Genomic DNA, 19759 nt, shown 5'->3' on the forward strand with positions numbered 1-19759 from the left:
TTAACCCAGTGGGGTGGGAGAACAGAAAGAACAAAATGAAAAAACTCATGGGTTGAGATAAAGATAGTTTAATATGTGCAAGAAAGAGGAAGAAAAAAGCAAAGGTAATCACTCATGACCTCCCATAGGCCGGCCAATAGCAACGCCCCCACACCCCAAAAAATAGCCCTCTCTTCAGCTTTTATTCCAGACATTATTTGTCATGGAATATCCCTGCTGGCCAGTCTGTGTCAGGTGTGCAGGTTGTGCTTTCTCTAAGCTTTTTGCCCATTGAGGCAGGGTGCAGAGCAGGAGAAAGAATGCTCTGATACTGTCCATGCATTGCTCATGCACAGCAATCACCAGAACTGTTGGTGACTGTGTTACCAGCACTTCCAGTCGCACTAAAACCTGGGATGCTCTGAAGGAAGTTACTCCATCCCAGCCAGACTCTCTATCTTGCCAAATGTACATGAAACCACAAAGGCCAACTTTGATGTATATGAAATGTATATGAAACCACAAAGGCCAACTTTGATGTCTTAATTTTGGAGAATGGCCCCACTAACGGCAAGACTGAAAAGGTAAAAATCTGGGTATAATGTCACTTCCAGAGTTTTGCTGATGAGAAAGATGGGGATATCCTGTGTTCCCTGACAGCAACAGACACACATCTGAACAGCTGAAACAGCAAAGCATTAAACAGAGGCACACTAATTACTGAGAGGAATTCTCAGCCTCTTGTTAGTGCTTTTCTGCACAGAGCTGTGTTCTGTTTTCCTTCTGCATTGACAAGCATTCTTCAACTCTGAAGATAATTGTTTTAATTAGGTGAAGAAATACTTTTTGAAAAACCTAATACTTCAATATGCTATTGAATTACTGGCTAGTCCCTGGAAGAGACAGTGGGCAGATCCTATTAACTCTGTCACTGTCTTCTATAGAAGCTTTTAGAAATTTTAAAACTTCCAAAATCATCTGTAGAGCTTTCTAAGGAGCAAAGATCAATAAGGAGCATGAACTCAGCAGCTCTTACTCTCCAAAGAGCCTGAAGAAGCAAAGGAAAGTTGTTTAGCCACTGCTGCTGGCTCTGTTCTTTGATCCAGTATTAGCAGTCTTGAGAAAAGCTGCTTTTTTGACCTCATGTTTAGGAATGACAAAGCTTTATTTGTACTGGTTTGCTCAATTGTCTTACATAAACTCCCAACCTAACACGAACCCAGGGAATAATGCTTTTTGTGCTGAAAGGATGAAGCAGGTACACATAACATGCTGTTAAAAATAAAAAGAAATTGTGGTTAAATTGGTAATAACACCTCAGACTATTACAAAGTCTTTTTAAGTGTGAGTTGTAAATAAAAGTAGGAGAATGAGAGCAAACCAATGAAAATTGTATTTGAAATGTGAGAAACTTGTAAACAATTAAATGCTGCATAAAAACTCTTGCCATTTCAAACTAATGTGCAACATTTATTGAAATGGTGACAGTGCCTTCAGTGTTTAACAAAATGAACCACAGATAGTCTTGTATATGATATACAGTCCAAAACACATGCAGAGTTTACAGACTTCAAGTGGAAGGAGGGCAAAGACCACTGAGGTAATATGTCACAAAGTGAAGTTTAGGAGAGATTTAAACAGCTAAAAGATGCTTATTAGGGCAAGAACACCTTTTAAAAAGGTTGGGGTTTACTTACTACTCCAAATCTGTAATACTAAAACCCCTTACGTGCTACAATTTTTGCAAAAACAATTTAATAAATTCTGTTCCATTTACTCTAATGGGAGCCTGCTGGAAAAAACCAAGTTGCCCTGTTGAAAAGCTTAAATTCCTATTTCATCTGTAGATGTTTATTTAATCACAGATGAAGCATATTTTTGTAAAACTTGTAGCTGAACTGAGTCATGCGCATTAGATATAATACATTCATTACTAAACAGGCTTCAGGAGTAATTTTTTATTCTAGAGTGTACCAGTGGGCAAGCTGACCATTTCTATTATCTATCTTTTAGTCTTTTTTTGAAATGCTATTGCTGGAAGCACAAGATGGATTTGTCAACCTGTGTGCTGAGCCAGTTTGGCAGCTCAGTGTTTATAATCATTGCATGGGCACACAGAAAGATTTCAGTCACGTTTTCCAGAATGCTCATCTAAAGCTGGCAGGTTGGCTCTGTAATTGTTTAAAAAAAATCCCTCTATAAATAATAGTTTTGTTATATAGTAATCCTTGGTTCTATTAAAAATATAATAATAGAGCAAGCTTTTTTTAGTCGCTTACAAAGTAGGTAAGACCATGTCATTAAGGGTTTGCTCTGCTTCTGTTTTGATCAGAGGTGTACTTTAAAAGTGCTTGTAGATGTGCTCAAGCATCTACCACTTACATGGCAGTGACAGCCTACATTGCTGATATTTAACTATTTGAGCCAGCCTTAATTAAAAAGTAGTAAATTTATGTGAGCTGGACTTGCATCTTATGGTGCTCAGGCTACATACTGCCTCACGTGTGTGTCTTGCAATGAATTATTTGTACAATGTCCAGCAACGTGTTGTTTTTCCTTATCGCATCCCATTAATCAGCTGATGACACTTGAAGTGCCTGATGCTGCTTCCTGCAAGTTGTGAACTAACACTACAGCAGAACTGAGTGGATTTCAGAATTGTTAGAATTAAACAAAACTCATTCCACAGCTGCACTATAAAATCTTTAATTTGCATTGAAATCTGAATGCATGTAAAGACTTCCTCTAATAGGAGCGGAAAAATGAGGTTGTGCTCATGTCATTTGGCAAGAAATGCTTTTTCAAAAAGAACATTTTAAGTATGTTAAGCTAACAAACTACATCTACTTCTTTTTCAGCTGCAAGGTGTAGATCTGTTTAGAAAGAAGCAGTAGGTTTGAAAGCTAAGGGAGCACACCAACAGTGCCTGGTGCAGCACATATTCCCCTTTTCCAGTGTGTTAAAATGATGTGGTGGTTAAAATCCATTCTCTACCTGCATCTGACTGCCCTGTTCCCCAGATATACTTATTTCAGCACATTAATTTATTCCCTTTTTTTCCCTCTCTTTTCATTGTCCTTTCACCAGAAAAACAAAAAAGGAGGGAGGAAAATAATGAAATCCTCAGCCAAAGACTTAGTTTGGTGCAAATCCCCACTGGATGAAAACATCAAAACAAAACCCCATTCTTTTAGGCTTTTTGCAACAGAAGTTCTTTTATATAAATAGCATAAAATTACACATCACTTTTACCAAGTTCCTAATTTATATTAAATTTTAATATTCTTTTGATGCAAGAACAGTATCTTACTTTAAAGACCCATCAAGTAGTGTAGTTAACACCACACAGAAGCTTCTATTTGCACTGCTAAAAAATATAACTTTAGATTTCTAATTATATAGTTTTATTGGTGGTAACTATTGTAAATACAGCTCCTGATTATTTTTCATAGCACTATTACAACTATGTTATATAACCAATCCTTTATTTTTCTTTCTGAAGAGCTCACAACTGTGCTCTGAAAGCACAGTTGTGCTTTCAGACAACTGAGCTGTGGGACTGCTGCTATACTTTCATTTATGCATTTGGTACTACAGTATCTCTACTCTCCTCTTGTAAAAAACATTGCTACATTTTGGTGAAATAAGAGGGGTTTTTTCCTTATGAATGCACAGATGCCCAAATACAGAGTTTCTGCTGACTTTTGCATCTTTACATTGTGGCACCCTACCTTCTCTGAAGGGGTATAGCTGAATTCACCGAAATGGCTGCAGAGCTTTGTGGACTTCTTCTGAAGCATTAGAAGAACAGGAAAAAAAATTGTGTGAGATAAAAAACAAAAAGAACAAGATACACAGAAGGTTTGGAGAAGATATGACTATAAGGTTAGACTGTTAAATACCACAACCAGTGCAGCTGTCCAAAATCCAAGCAAGATGCAACTAATTTAAGAACCATCAAGTATCCTTGCTGTGATATTTTTGTAAGCTTGGGAATTTCTATCTACTTCATGAAAATAACTTCCATTTATTCAGCTTAACCATGTGAGATTGAACCTAAAATTTTGCTATATATACCAGGCTCTTTGTTTGAAGAAGTATATGAATTCCCACAAGAGTTTTCAATTCCATGTTTTACAAATCCCATCCTCCCACACAGTAAGTATTTCACAACCTGCAGGAATCAGTGGTGTAGGATAGCCAGTTAGTAATCTATACTTTCAGTAACCTAAAAGCAGTAGGCCAGCACAGTCATTTAAAGAACTCTCATATACTTGCTAGTAGATGATAACGACAATCTAATGTCAGCGTGATGGAGTTGCTCATAATCTGCAATTTCCGTCCAAATCTCTGCCATTTTTACAAAAATATCCTTCTTGCCTATTTCCTCTCCTGCTTGTGTCCCAGTAGGTAGCTGAGTTGAAATTCTGTAACCAAAACCTGTGAAGATGGTATCTCGTTATGTTTTTCCAAATGGAACCGTGCAGCAAAGTTCATTCCAGGACAAAGCCTTATTGTAGTAAAGTGATGACCACGTCATCATCTTTTCCTTGCCAAAGCATTTCACCTTCAAAGTGCACCAGACCGTGTTTTCTGGCTCTTAACAAGATTCCCACTACTTTATTGGAAATAGTCACGTATGTTTCAAACAGCTGCCCGAATGTCACTGTCACGTGTCCATCTTCTCCCACCTTTCCAGTTCTTCTGATGATCGAGCACAGCTCTTCTACTTCCCTACCCACGTGTGAGTGAGCATCTCTCCCTCTCTGCTCTGTCCGAGAGCCTTCCGGGGGTCTCCCGTAGGTGGGATCTCCTCTGTGAGTGTGTGCAGGTCCAGACGCAAGCCTGTCATCGCTGCTGAACGGATTCTTCCTCTGATACTCAATGTGATCCTCTGCCCAGGTCTGCCAACTTTTCCTCAGGTCACCCACTGCACTGGTAGCTTTAGCACTTTGCTCTTTTTCTCCTTCCATTTCTGGAAATGTTTTATGGCACTCAAGCAGAAAGGGAATCAATGACTGGCTGTAACTGTGGTTCCTGTGTGCACTGTCAGCTGTGAAGGAAAAACAACAAATCAGCCTGATATTTTTTGGATGAGTTTTGCCTGAGTGAGAGGCAAGGCTGCTGAAAAAGAGGCTAAATATCTGAAGATTTTAAGTCCACTCATAATTCTACAGCAATGAAGAAAGTAAAAGTGATTCAGGTGACATTCAGAAGTAATTTAAGAACACAGGGCAGTAAATTACGTTTACAAGATTACACAGTGCTCCACCGATCCCGCAGTTACCGAACAAACCCCGCAGCCTCCGTGCAACACACAGTGCAGTACTCACTCCTCTCGCAATGACGCCTTTCCAAGAACTTTATCCTGGTGCCCGGCAGCCCCGCTGACTTCCCAAACAATCTGATGCAGTGCTGGCTGAGCCGCGGAGAGAGCAAACCATTCCCGAGCGGCAGCACCAACCCATGCACAGGGGTGGGAAGCCGCTCTCCGCCTGAACGCTGAGTAAAGGTGGACGAATTCACGCCGTGCCGACAAGGTTCCCTCAGCTGCGCTAGGTATAATGCACATAAAATATTATCTGGAGCTGAAACGCCAATACGCGGTGGGAGCAGGGGGATTTTCCTCATCAGGCACTGCAAGGAGAAGTAAAAGTGCAGTTAGCGAGCGCGTCTCTGTCCGCAACACCCTATTTAGCGCGGAAGACAAAGGCAGAATAGATTGTTCTCCCTTAAAAGGCCGCGCTGCACGGCCATGGCCGCCGGCGCCAGCCCGCGGGCAGGGCGGGGAGCAGCGAGCGCCTCTCCGCTCCCGCCACCTGCGGCATTCCCTGCGCCTGCTGCACGGGCCGGCTCTGCGGGACGTGGGCAGCGGGTGAATTAGAGACAGGCTTTAAATCCCCACCGAGACCTGACTGTGCTACAGGCATGTCTTTGCTGGGCCGTATCGTTCACCTGTCGGAATACGCAAGCCGGAGTTTCCAGGTAGCACATGAGTAGAGCTGATACTTCTACCGACATTTGAAGTTAAAACACAGGATCAGTGCTGGATTTCAACAGACAGAAATGCAAATTCTGAACAGTTTAACAGCTGAATTACAGATTGGGTATTTCTGTATTTTGAAACTATTGTTGTTTTAAAAGTAAGTTTTCATGGGCATTTGCCCACACGCATATGTTGGTGCTGTTGCGCGTGAACCCATGAGCAGGGACAGGACTCCTGAAATTCCCCAGCAGAACCTCCAGGTCAATCAAAAAACACTTGTGTTGCCTCTGGGTCTAGAAGAGTGCCTGAGGTGAGCACAGAGTGGCAACACAATCACCAGAGAAGGGAAATGGGAATAATAAGCAACAGCACACATGAAATAATGGCTTTTCATTCATGGTCTCTCACTTTTAAATTGAAACTCATGATTGTTGTATATTACCATTTTTTATTACATAATTTTTTGTGAGAGGAAGGTGGTTCATTCTAGCTTCCTGGATAAATTTCAAGTTGAGTAATTACACTTTGTGTATATAATATTCCCCTGAAGGCTGAAAAGTGTAAATTCTCTTTCTTTCCCTCCCTAGAAGAGTTAAGAGGTTTGTAATGTTTTTAAGATTACTCCCCACATCCACACTAACAAACTGCTTGATTCTGCTCACTGACATTACAGGAATGTACGTTCTCTTTCCAAACACAGCATCTGAAAAGCATTTTGTTTTTATGTGAGAATCAAATACTCTGTAAATCTTAGTAATGTACATTCACTTTCAAACTAAGTAGAGCAACATGTATGCGCTGCCAGAGATTATGCATGGATCCTCAAGTCAAAAGCAAGAAAAAAACCACGGCTTTTGTTAGTCTTCTGTAGGAAACAGTATCAGTGAAAAATAGGTATTCACCTTGAGAGAACAGGCAGCAATGCCCCGAAGGTAAAGCAGTGCAGATAAAGTAAGCAAAAGCCAGTTTCAAAGAGATTAAGCTTAAAAATAATACCAACAACCCCTTCTAAGGAGTTTCTAAAATGGAAGCCATACAGCTAAGAAATTTAAAGTGAGACAGATTGGAAAAATAAAAGCAGACTTTTTCCACTAAAGCTCTCTCAGCAATTCCAAGATTCTATAAGCAATCCCAGGCTCGCAGGGCTTGTCAGCAGTTCAGCAATGTGTTTATTGCTGGGTCTCAGCATTCAGCTACTGAGGTGAACAAGCCAGACCCACATCTACCTCTTCCCTTTCTCTTCTAGGAAAGCTCACATTTAGGTGCCAGGTCGCTTTAGGTGGCTTTCTTGTCAATCATCAGGGCTAAAGCTTCACAGTGACCTCAGTTTTGGTTACTGCAGGAAAGGATAACTGGAGAAGCTGCAGGATGAGATTATGGAGATGCATCAAGGAGCTGTCCCGTGCAGTGCTCACAGGTCATGAGCAAAATCTTAGCTATCTAGAAAAAAACCCAAAAAAATGGAAAAAAAAAAAAATCCAAACAAGCCCAACAACTTTAGCACATAAAACACAGAACATGAGTTCAGTGCTGAGCTGGCCTGGTCCTAATAAACAGCTTACCAAAATCTGGATAAGATGAACCTTTCAGATCAACACAACAGCGAGACCAGTGAGTACGGAATTACAATTATTAAGACTAGATATTAAAACAAAACATAACCCGCAAGACAAACCCCTTTTTGCCCCTCTGCCGGACCGTCACACCTCTCTCTGCCCCTTTCCTGGGAATGTGTTTCTCTACCTGCTGCGACACCCACGCCGCCGGCGCTGACCTCCTTCCCACGGAAAAAGGAATGCGACTCCTTTGGCGTCTGTTAATTCTTAATGTTATTTAATGCTCCAGATCCTTAAGTGTGGCCGGGAGAGGCCTCGGCGGGCCCCTGACAGTGAAACACCCCTGAGCGAGCGTGTCCCCAGTGTACACGGAGTTATTTATAAACCACACGCAGGCACTGCTGCACTGACACGTGGCGTGCGTGATAAAGCACACCCAAAATATAACTACCAGGAGGATGGGAAGGAGATGAAGTGAGCACTGATTCCTGAACAGTTCGCACAGCCCCGTGTCCCGCTCCGGGCGCTGCAGGGGCCGCGGGGGTCTCTCCGCCACACGCCCCTTCCCGGGCTCCTCCCGCCGCTCCCGCCCTTCCCTGCCGGCGGCGCATGCGGGAGGCGGGGGATGGCCGGACATGGCGCTGGCGGCCCCGGCGCTACGGCGCTATTTGCTGCTGCTGGCGCAGGAGCATCTCGAGTTCCGCCTGCCGGTGAGCGCTGCGCGGGGCCGGGACCGGGACCGGGACCGGGACCGGGACCGGGGCCGGGACCGGGACCGGGACCGGGACTGCGACTGCGACCGCGACCGCGACCGACTGAGGCGCTCTTCTCCTCCGGGGCGCTCCCCTCCTCCGGGGCGCTCCCGGGCAGTGCGGGCCCGGGTGTGCCGGGAGAGCCGAACCCAGCCGGGGTCCCCTCTCTCCGGGAGAGCCGGGGGCTCGCAGCGCACGGCGCCTCTTCCCTCGCCCCTTCCCGCGTCCGACCCCCAGGCTCCCTTTTCCCCCTCCTGCCCCAGCCTCATGGGGAGCCTCCGCGTGGTGGCTTTAAGGCAGCGCTTTACTTGCCGCTCGCTTTTCCACAGCCTCTGGCGCTAGGAGAGGTTGCCAGCAGAGTACCCGGGGCTCCATGAGAGAAGCGGAAGCTGGGGTTACAAAAATGCTTTCAAGTGTTGCCTTTGGTGACTAATTGAGAAGTTTAAGTTATCCGTCAGCTCCCGGCAGCGTGCCCTGGGTGCAGGAGCTGCTCTGGGCACATGCCAGGGCCTCTCTGCATGCTCTGCCCGGGCGCTGGTGGAGTCACCGTCCCTGCCGTGTGCAGGGCAAGACTCAGTGCCATGGTCCGCTTCACAGGGTGATGTTCCCTCGTCGATTGGACTGTCACGTGTTACAAAATGTTTAACTTGTCTTGAAGTTTTTATTTTTCTTGTTGTCATTAAGGTTCTCTTTCCTATTTGCTTTGTGGGACTGGAACCTGAGTTCCATTCGCGATCATCCTGATTTTTCTTTAGGCCAGGTCGTCGGATGAAGTAAAAAGAAGATGATACATGTGTAACACAGAACGTTTTTCTTTTTATCACCAAGGTTTGGTGACACTTGGTGATGCAGCTGCTGAAGGAAGCAGAGCCATTTCTCCTTTATTTTGGTGACTGCTCAGCTTGTTTGGTTTTGTGATGAGCAATGCAAGGAACTTGATTTTCAAAAACTTAATGGAACAAGCAGGGACAGATTTTTTTAGTCAGATGATCTGCTGATCCTGGCCGTGAGTCAGTGTTACTACTGAAATACCACTTCTATGTGAACTAGTCAGAAAAATATTTCAAGAAGAGAGTGGATAATGTTGTGAGAGTGTAGGATTGAACAGTAAAGATTCTGATGAAGGAGAATATATGAAATGGTGGGGTTTAATTACTGAAATTTTCCTGACATTTGCCACTGAATTTTGAGAAAACTGTTTTTATAGCAGGGAGGTCTTAATGTTCAATTAATGAACAGTGCGTACAGTCTGAATTTATTTGTGAATGTGTGCCCTATCCACCATCTTATTAGAGTTAGAATTTATGTCATGCTGCTTCTTCTCTTTTCTCTTTTTTCCCGTTTCCTTTTCTTCTTTATAAAATTCTAAATCCTGGCCTTTATGTTTTCACTGTAGGAAATAACATCATTGCTCTCCCTTTGTGGCGGACAATTCAGTGGTGAGCAGGAAATTCGTGTAAATGTAAGTGAGGACCAACTATTTTACTCGAGTGTGTGTATGGTCTGCAAGTATGTTCTTTGCAGTATTTTTGTTAATTGTAGGCATCTGAATAAATATTGAAGTTTCTTAGGAAATTTGGGAATCTTCCCAAAACTGACTTCTCAGTTTCAGTAAAGAGTCAGAACTCTTTACTGAAAGATGCACAAAACAGAACTCTTTAGTAAAAAGATGCACAAAATGCACCTCAGGTTGTCTTCATTTACCAGCAGGAAAAGAAGCAGTGCCACCTGCTGGGAGGCTCTCCTTGCTTTTTAGGATAGCTAAACCCTGAGAACACTCAGCAGCAGTTTGGAGTTGGTGTTTGTCTCTAAATCAGTGAGACACTGGAGGAGTGCAGTTAGGAAGCCATATGATTCAGGTCTCAGTGCTTGGCTAGAGAATGTTATTGAGATTTAGTTACTGCTAAACAGTAAACCTGTTACGAGGTATTTCCAATCTTTAGTGGATGAATAATCAAGAGAAGTGCAAATAATATTTTACCAAGTCAGTTATGTTGGAAAAAATAAATACATAACAGAATTTCTCAGACATTCAAGCTGAGTAAACAGTTTTTTCTCAGATTAATTATTTTACCCCCACATTCTCTGTATGATTAAAGGTAACATGTATTTTTTATTAATTTTTTTAATCTTCTGTATGCGTGTTCTGTTTTTATAGAACAGAACTGTGTAGTTTTGTAATTCATTTGCGTGACTTACCTTCTCTTGATTGCAGTCTCCCTTTTGGATTCTCAATATTCCTTCAGAAGAGATGGCAAGGGGACTAATGAAGCGGACCGTATGTGCAAAGTAAGAGATTAACAATGTTGTAAATAATAACACAAGCAGTGGAATTTTGTTCTAATATGGCAAATATAAATTTTGTATGGAGTCATAAAATAGTCTCTGATTCCCTCTAGAATTGAGAAGGTGCTACTGGAGCCTGTAGGACTCCTGTAGGACTGATTATATAGCATCCCTGTCTGTCCTCTTTACTCAGTGTATGATCAATTCAGGGTCTCAAAATGGTGTTCTTCACTCCAGAGACAGCACTTGTAGTGTCACTCATGTTTTATGTGCCTTGTATAATGTTGAGTTAGTGGCTTTTTCTAAAATATATATGGAATTGAAAGATAAAACCAGTGATTCATGGAAACTGACAATCATGGAAGGGAAAGGTTGTGTCACCCTCCCTCATCTGAGTCTTCAGCCCTGACTGCTGCAGCAGAGTCCCTTCTAGGAAATTCAAGAGCACAGGGATATGCTGGAGAGTAATTGTTCCAGCTGGTAATTTTTAGAGGTGTCTGAATAGCATGCAGGTATTTCCAGTGAGGTGTGTGAGAGAGGCCTTGAAGTATGGTTCAGGATGAGAAGCAGCCTAGGTGTGTTATGTCCCGCTGACCATACTAAATTTGGGGTGCCTGTGCTGTGTTCTTCAGAGCTTGGTCTCCTCTGCAGAACGTTGCACAGTCCCTGTTAAGTCCTTGATGTCTAAGCTATTCAGTTTTACCTAGAATGACTTGGGCTCTCCACTCTTGCCTAAAGAGTGGAGCACTGCACTTCAAAAAGCAGCTGCAGGGAGCTCGGGGAGTAAAATGTGACCAAACAGCTTTCAGATGTTCTGCACACTGTGCACTCTCAGCTAATGTATGCTAATTCTATGTGCAAAGCATAACTAACCCATGGCTTATTTTTCTGTCCTACTGCTGGTTGTGGGGAGATGTGTTAGTTTTAGAATAAGATCACTGGAAAGGCTTTGATGCTTTTGGTACATGTTACCAAACAAAGAAAAACATCAGTGAAATATCAGCCTGTAATTAAAAAGACTTGTTACAAACAAAAATTAAAACATTTATATAGAATTAAATGCCACACTTCAATACTCCATGAATTAAAGCCTAAATACATTGGCCAAGCAGGTTAAAAGGAATAAGTATCTGTAAGGCATTTTCCCTACTCTATGTGATTAACTTGCAAAAACTTTGTAATTTCAGGTCTATATTTGAACTGTGGGGCCATGGAAAATCTGCAGGGGAGCTCTATGCATCCTTGAAGAACTATCCAACAGACAAGATGGTATAAAAATAAAGAATCTGGATACTATGGTTCCTTAAGCCCAGTGAATAACCCTGCATCTGTACTAATTAAATGTCTTTGCCTTTTATTTTTTTCAGCTTCCATATCTACAGTCAAACTCTACTTACAAAGTACACATTCATACATTTAATAAAACACTGACCCAAGCACAGAAAATAAAAAAGATTGATGTAAGTAGATGGTTAAGAAATCTTTGTTTAGTTTAATCTGTTCATGTTGTTCTTATTCCTTGCTATCAGTGTATTTAGGTTCCTTCAAGATCTTAAGGAAGTTTATGGCTTATGTCTTATCAGGTCTAAATGAGATTTTTGTGTCTGAATTAGCATTCTCTCAAAATTCACAGCTTTTTTTCTCCCCCTCTATAAACTGACTGTTTAAGGCATATACAATGCTAAACAAATAGCACTGGGCGGAAATCTCAGCCCAGTGTCCTGGGGAAACCAAAGCTTGCTGCTGAGAACTATAAGATTCAAATGGCCAGAGTTAGGTTCTAAATTTTTGGAAAATCTGTTACTTGAGCTCTTTATTAGGGTTTTGTTGTTGCAGAATGTGGAACAAGTGACTTCAGCTGCAAGCTGTGGATTGTGTGCTGATCTCCTGTTCTTATCTGTACTTGTGCTCTCCTCCTAACTATATCAGTATTTCATTTAGGACATTTTTCCAAATTACTGTTTATTTCTGCTCTTCCACATTCTATTTTGGCACCTGTTTATTCAATTTACTTCATTTACAGAGACTGAAATTATCTGTATAAGTAGTAGCTATTTTTCCCTGTTCAGTTTTTGTGTACATGAAATAAGTATGTAAACAATTGTAGCTGCACATCACTAAAATTTCACATCCTATTGTTCATCATCATTGTTGTTTCTATCACTTGAAAATTGCATAATTAATATGCACAGTTAATTTCCTTGGAAGTTGAATTCTGTTCAGATTATAAAAGGTGTTGTGGTTCCCAATTTCTAAACCTTAATCATTTGAGATATTTTTGTTTAGAAGAAAGGCATTTCAAAAAACCAGTGGAAATTGAACTTTTAGTCCTAATATACCATTTCTCACAAGTGAAATTGTGAGGGTTTGCTGATTGTTTTGTTTGTTTGGTGTTTTTTCTTGAGGGGGAAGGTACCTATTTAAAAACAATTGACCCTGTTTATTTTTGACTCTGTTTTTCTTTATTGTATAGGCTCTTGAGTTTCTACCATTCAAAGGAAAAGTAAATTTAAAGAATCCAGAACACGTATTTTGGATTTTGGAGGATTATGGAATGAACCCAAATGATGTTCCAGAAGAGCCCATTCATCTGTATTTTGGTAGATGGGTGCGTGAGCATGTTTGCTTCAGTTCTTGCAAGCTTGTATTTTCAGGAGGGCGTACTTCAGTTTAAATGTAAAAGTGTTTTGACTTTAATAGAAGGAGAAAATACCATTGTCTGAATTTGTCATTGCATAATACTCTGAAGCAAATCGTGGAAGTCCTTACTGTGACTAGGAAAAAGTGGCTTTAATGAGCAATTTAGAGGTGTAAAAAATGAAGTTGTATCTGGAAACACACCTTTGTCTTGCCATCCCCTGAGAGGACTCAGCATAGCAGGGGTGGTGTGTTACATTTTTTTGGACCTGGCAGTAGCTGAAAGCCCCTGTTCCAAACATAGAAAGATGTACAGAACTGTAGATGGCTTGTGGCCCAGCTGAGTGGCATCAGCCTCACTGGAGCATTCTCTAAGTGCTTCAAGTGATCCTGGCAGGCACCTCCTTGGAAAGCAGATAGAAATGAACTCCTAATAAGGAAAAAATAAGAAAAATAAAGGTAATTTCTTAGATGATACACCTTCTGGTACAGTAGTTTCCTATTGAAATTAGTGTCTAGTACCTGAAACACACAAGTGGTTAACAGTGAGGCATTAAGATGATTGATGGTATCTCCAATTCAAATCCCCTTCTGCAGAGGGAGGGGGGCAGGGTAAGAGAAAGAAATTCCTCTTAATGCAAAGCTTGGATAGCATCATTATATGCAGTTATACAGGTCGCTGCTTTCTGCATTTTTATAGTAGCAAATCTCTATAAACCATGCTGCACTTGCTCTGCTGTTCAGAAATATACAGTAAATCCCCTAGAGACCATACTGAATTTCTAGGACAGGTATGTCTGTTGCAAAATGTGACTGGATTTTGAATATGCTCAAAATCTTCTAATGTGCTTTTATTACCACTAGGCCTTCTTGAACTTGTCTGTATATCCTAGGTGTTAAATGAGGCGTTATATTTGCATAAACTAGTCCGTGCATTTCCCTGAATTACCCCAGCTGGAATCCTCATTATTCGGATAATGTAGCTTCCTGTCATGTTTGGGAGGGATTCTTGTCAAACAGAATAAATTCTGTCACTCTGCTGATATTTGGTCTTTCAACAAAAGATAGGTCTTTTTCCATTAGTATGTTCTCTTCCTTTTTTTTCCTTCATATATTTTTTCCCCAGCAGAACTGGATGCAGTGGTACACAAGAGGACTTGAGTTTTACAGTGAGTACAAGAAAAAGCAGCAAGTGGGACAGAAATGAGCTACCTGGCCTGAGACTACATTTTGAACCCAGGTGATGTATGATGTATACCATCCTCTACTCACCTATTCCCCAGTCTCCATGAAAGAGAAGAAGATGGTTATCTGAGCTAGGAATAAACAGCAGCATCTCCCTGATCCGAGTGGAAAAAGCCACGTTGAAGGATGAAATGCCCATCTGAAGACAGTCTTGTTGCCAGCAGTGTTAGCAAAAACAAAATCCCCAGTGTCTTTTTCCTTCCCAGGAAAACAGAAGTAAATAATGAAAGTAAATTTGCCCATTCTGGTATTTAGAGAAAGAGACCAGTGTGATAGATGGACTTGGAGGGCGAGAACTGAAAGCTAACCAAGAACAGAAGAGAAAACGAGCAGACTAAATTCTGCTTGATGTAATCCCCCCAAGTGGGACATTGTATGTTCACAGCTTAAAAGAACTTCTGAGAATATTTAAAAAAATGAAATAAATAATTTAAAAAAGGAACATGAACTTAAATGCTTATATAAAAATATATGTATTCTATATATATATTCCTAAAATGCTTGACATACTTCAAATGAAACACATTCTGTAAAAGTTCCACTTTCTCAATAGCATTGTTCTTTGGAAGGCAGAGGTCTCATTCATGACACATCTTTGTACAGAAAGAATGATATTAAAATTGTAGGTGTTGTGGGCATAAGAAATGCTGAAGAAATTTAGATGGATGTCTTGAAAATGAGAAATACTATCTTCTCAGGTAGAAATAGATTAGAAGGATAATTTGTGATTAAAATAAAAGAATTCTGACATCTGTAATGTGGCTTAAGGTTTATTCTGCTAGCAGATGGCTTTCTTCAGGCATTAGTGTATTGAGGGGTAGCGCTCAAATTTCTGTTAAGAGGTCGGGTGAAGACTGCTGCCTTTGAGTGAAGTAATGCCTCTGTGAAGGCTTGTCACGGTCTTCTTCCAAGCTGACTTGATTTTATTTTAAAAATCTTCTCATGGGATTCAAAAAAATGGTCTTTGAAGCCTAAGGAAGCCATCTTGATGTTCCTCAAAACTGATAGTATTCATAAGGAGGAGCTGATTAAGTGTTGGATTTGATTACCCTAGTTGGTCCCTTCCATCTCAGAACAGTCTGTGAATCTGTGAAGAACTGAAGAATCTTCTTTGCTGTTCAGGGTCTGGGTTTGTTGATGGGGGTGCAATAAGGAATGTGCTCAAATCTGCCCAGGTAAACACTAAATATTTGCCTGTGCTTTAAAGAGAGCTCTACTAATATCACTTTGACACCAACACCATCTCTTTTCCCAAGTGATGTTATTACTGGCCTGACTAGGTAAAAAAAACCTGATGACTGTGCACCGTTGCAGTCAGCTCATGCAAATTTGGTCTCTGCTGCTAAATAGGGCAGTCAGAAAAAGCTCCATGGCCTCAAAGCCTATAGGCATACGTATATACAGTAGGACTAATGCAACACAGGTCTATGGAGAAAGTTAAGAAGAGTGTAGATAGGGAAATCAGTGCTTGAATGTAGACATATCTATAGGGATTCCAAAACAACAAAAGCCCACCACAACTTTTTTTGAGGTTTTTTTTTTTGTATTGTAAAAAAGAGTTATTTTTATACTGTTTATGCATAAATTCAGATTTTAAACCTGGATTATATTTATATATTAAGAGAAGTATGCAAGCACTGAAAAAAGTCCAACATTCATACCTTCACTATGATGCTTGCAGTTGTTACTCATAGGACAATCACCCAGTGGTGTTAAACACTGTGAAATTACAGGCTCATTTTCTTCATGCTGTTTGAATCCCCATTTTTAAAATTACAGCAAATAAAAAATGTGTTTTTCCAAACTATAGATTTATATATTTTTAGAGTGTACCTATGATTTCATCTCTTTTTTATTAGAACATTTTTTTGTCCTAACTTTTAATTTTTTTTATTTGTCTTTTTTTTAATCGTAAAACAATCTAATCTTTCTATTTTGGTTCAGGCAGGAAAGCTGCAGTATTTTATTCTTGCAGTAGGTGGCAGATGTAGACTACATATTTATTTGTAATTTCGTAAATATCTAAACTAGACGATTATTCTATTTTCTAAAAGTCTGTATTGATGTTTAGGAGCACCTGCATGTTAAAAATATTATTCCTTCCTAATAAATTTTGTTTTAAGTACCAATGAACTCTCACAATCCCTTATATATTAATAATAATAATAAGTAAATCACAGGTTAGAAAGAGAATGGATTGGAATGAAATTATTTCTACTGCATTAACCTTGAAGTCAAACTTGTTCATTTCTCACGTTTTCATTTTCCTGGAGTTAAGAGTGATCAAAAAAGTTTCTGTAAAAGAACAGTTGTTTTCATATATATAACAAATGCTGTGCTTGATCTCATAATACATTGTCTGGAGCTGTTTCAATTTCTTCCAGTGTCTTTATGCAACAATACAGAGCCTCTCTTGATTAGAATAGATTTGCAGTCATAGAATTTTAAGGGCCAAATTAAAGTATGACACAGGTATTTTCAGTGGCAGCTGCTGAAGGTGTGCCAGACACTGTATGTGTCTTGTTGAGGCACAGATGACCTCAGAGAGGCACATAATACTTAAGTAATCTGGAAGACCAAGGGAAAATCAATCAGTCTGAAAAGCAATATGGGTTAGGGCTAATATGAATAATAGAAAAGAAGCATGGACATGGGTTTTCAAAACCTGTTTCAAAAGAACATTTTCCTAGTGGAATGATTAATATTTGCTTGCTGCTCCAGCTTTTAATTTATTCCAGCTTTGTCAGACTCTTGCAGTGTGGGTTGTTCTATTATTTTTTATATGTGCTCTTACACTGCACTTATCGTCATAATACCTGAGTGTCTTAGGGTAGGTGCATTGAATAATTAACATCCACTGCATATTTGTGCTGTCAGCTTCTCCCAAGGAGCCCAAGTGTGTGTGAGAGAGGTTTCTTTTCAGGCAATTAAAGCAATGCACAGGCGCACAGTGATGTGTGTTAGAGAGGGCACATTCTGAGAAATATGGCTTGTAATTAGAGAGATCTGATGATTCTTTAGTTCCTGCAGTAAGGCTTTTAGTGGTTTTGTTAGCTGTATTTTCTGTACATTTGGGTGTTCTGCAAAAGGATGAAGCACCATTGTCTCATGAGAGCATATTTGTATAAATTTTGCTGGTATGCGTGAATGTAGAAATGGTGGATGCTTATTTAATAGGTTTGCAATGAAATCAGTAGAATTACAGTGGGAATTGGAAGGAACTCCTATTCTGTTCTCTGTACAATTTATAACTCATTAATTGTTGCAGTCTTACTGTGCCAGTACTCTTCAAAGAATTATTTAAAGTTCTTCTGTAGGAAGTAAGTATATTATCTTGATATGGATCCCATTTTCTCTCTTTTTTTTTTTCTTTCGTTGTTCCCTCTGTTCTTGCTAATCTGATGGTTGCATTGACAGATTAACCAAGGGTGATACATGTTTCCATGATTGCTATTTCTGGGAATCAAGCTATTTACTGGAACCTGTGCATGATAAATTCTCCCATAAGTAACCGCCTGACCAATTTCTGTAACAATTGCCATTGTGGATGGGATAGATGAGAGCTCTTGCCATGGAGAATGAAGTCTGGCAAAGTGTGATGTCGGATCCCATCCAAACCTCTTCTGGATTTTACTCTAACTACATTAAAAATAAAGAACAGATTATTTCTCCCTTGACAGATTCCACTCTTCACCATACCTTCCTCCGACTGATGTTACAGATTATTCCATTTGATCTGATGCTTGATCAAATGGATCAATTTGATAGTAGTGGAATGTATATGTTAATAGTAGTGGAATGTACTTGAATCCAATTACCAATGTTTTGCAATACCAAGTAGAGAGGAACAGCAAATTCTGTGATCATTTGTTTGCCTTATTCCCACTGGATTGCCAGTCAGACTCTGGAATCTCAGTTTAATTTTGTTTTTTTAGCTAATGAACAAAGATGCAAACCTCTTGTTTACCCCTCATAAGAAAAATAGTACTACTGAAAGAGATTTTTTGTTTTCTGTTCTTAATACAGATAATTGTTTGTATTATCACAGAATCTAAGAATCACAGCCCCAGTACTTGTTATGTACAGTGCGGTAAAAACAGAACAAAAATTCTCAGAGTCATCAGTATATACAGCAGTATCAGTAAATACATGTTCATCAGTACAAACAACAAGGAACAGGAAGTGAATCTGTATAAGGAAAAATAAGATTTCCATTTTGAATTAGGCAATCCTGGTTTTTTATTCATCCCCAGAGTGGAAAAAAACCCCCAAAACACCAAAAACCACACAGTGGAAAAGATGTCTACAATATTGCTAAACCTTCCTTCACGAGACACTTGGCTGAGATGCTGTCTCTCACCTCTGTTTATTGATTGCTTTGCTGACTTTTTACTGGATGTTGGAGTCTTGACAGGGTAAACATTGCCATGAACAACAATGAAGAAGCTAGATCCTTTCTTGTAAACCATAAAATGGCCTTAAGAAGAAATTAAAATAATAAATAATAATTGTTGTCTAGATTTCCACCTCAGCATGATTTATGAGACTTTTAGGAAGCTGACCTTAGATTTGTCATAAGAAAGGGTAGAAGAAACACCTTATTTCTTTTTGAATTATGAATTCTATCTTTCATTAAAACCTCTGACATAATCCAGTTTGTCACTAAGCTAACAGGATGCATTCCTCAGCCATTAATAATTTACAGTAATGATGAATCAAAATATGGGCCAAAAGCTGCAATGACATTTAAAAAAATTTCTGGTTATTTTGGTTGCCTCACAGACATAAAATTTCTGACGGTCAACCAAATCAAATACAAATACACTAATCTTGTCCCCAAAGACAAAGAATTTGATCCAGTCCTTACACCCTATTATTTTTATTTAAATACATATTAATATTCTCATGCTTTATTCAAATTTTAAACCATTATTCAAATCTGGATTCTTCTTTTTTGCTTTAGATTACTCTGCAATGGTTGCTCATTTTTTAAAATTTGCCTGACCCCTTTATGCCCTATATTTAACTGTCTAAATTTATATTGATGTCTTAAATTGTTACTGCCCGGAATAAATTGAGACTGTCAAAATAAATTGGAATTATACAATTTATTTCAAATTAAACACAGATTCCTGTAGATCTAGTCCATCTGCTTTGATGCTTTGGTTAGCAGAGTCAGGCTAATTAAATTCTGCTCACTGTATTTAAATTCTTGAATGTATTTTGTTCATGGCCATTCTTCCAGCAGGAAGATAATTATCTGGTGAAGCTGAAAACATACTGAGCTATTATTCTGAATTTGGTCTTGGAAAGGTCTT

At 39.9% G+C, this 19759-nt stretch overlaps 1 protein-coding gene and 1 long non-coding RNA gene across 7 annotated transcripts; one reads left to right on the plus strand and one right to left on the minus strand.

Annotated features, from left to right (window-relative positions):
• Nucleotides 1–52: 52 nt before the first annotated feature.
• LOC134415599 (uncharacterized) lies at nt 53–8078 on the minus strand. Of its 4 annotated transcripts, XR_010027093.1 has the most exons (4): nt 7709–8078; nt 7222–7326; nt 5313–5616; nt 53–5032 (listed from the first exon to the last, which is right to left on the minus strand). It is a non-coding gene; the product is annotated as an uncharacterized LOC134415599 (long non-coding RNA). The 4 variants fall into 4 exon arrangements; XR_010027091.1 differs by lacking the exon at nt 7222–7326 and having other exon boundaries at nt 7709–8071; XR_010027092.1 differs by lacking the exon at nt 7709–8078 and having other exon boundaries at nt 7222–7411.
• LOC134415597 (tRNA (guanine(10)-N2)-methyltransferase homolog) lies at nt 5825–16570 on the plus strand. Of its 3 annotated transcripts, none has more exons than XM_063151121.1 (7): nt 5825–5964; nt 9670–9735; nt 10489–10562; nt 11747–11828; nt 11927–12019; nt 13033–13167; nt 14323–16570. In XM_063151121.1, the coding sequence occupies exons 1-7, from the start codon at nt 5908–5910 to the stop codon at nt 14401–14403; spliced, it is 588 nt and encodes a 195-aa protein (XP_063007191.1). In that variant the 5' UTR covers nt 5825–5907; the 3' UTR covers nt 14404–16570. The 3 variants fall into 3 exon arrangements, with proteins under 3 accessions (XP_063007191.1, XP_063007188.1, XP_063007190.1); XM_063151118.1 differs by lacking the exon at nt 5825–5964 and adding an exon at nt 8109–8231; XM_063151120.1 differs by lacking the exon at nt 5825–5964 and adding an exon at nt 8109–8231 and having other exon boundaries at nt 14326–16570.
• The last annotated feature ends 3189 nt before the right edge of the window (nt 16571–19759 follow it).

The sequence above is a fragment of the Melospiza melodia genome, chromosome 3 (assembly GCF_035770615.1).
Source record: "Melospiza melodia melodia isolate bMelMel2 chromosome 3, bMelMel2.pri, whole genome shotgun sequence".
Classification (NCBI taxonomy): Eukaryota; Metazoa; Chordata; class Aves; order Passeriformes; family Passerellidae; genus Melospiza; species Melospiza melodia.

Coding starts and splice junctions, on each gene's coding strand:
- LOC134415597 (XM_063151118.1), top strand. CDS start 8,157: ATGGCGCTGGCGGCCCCGGCGCTACGGCGCTATTTGCTGCTGCTGGCG. Junction 8,232..9,669: donor ATCTCGAGTTCCGCCTGCCG/GTGAGCGCTGCG, acceptor TTTTCACTGTAG/GAAATAACATCATTGCTCTC. Junction 9,736..10,488: donor AGCAGGAAATTCGTGTAAAT/GTAAGTGAGGAC, acceptor TCTTGATTGCAG/TCTCCCTTTTGGATTCTCAA.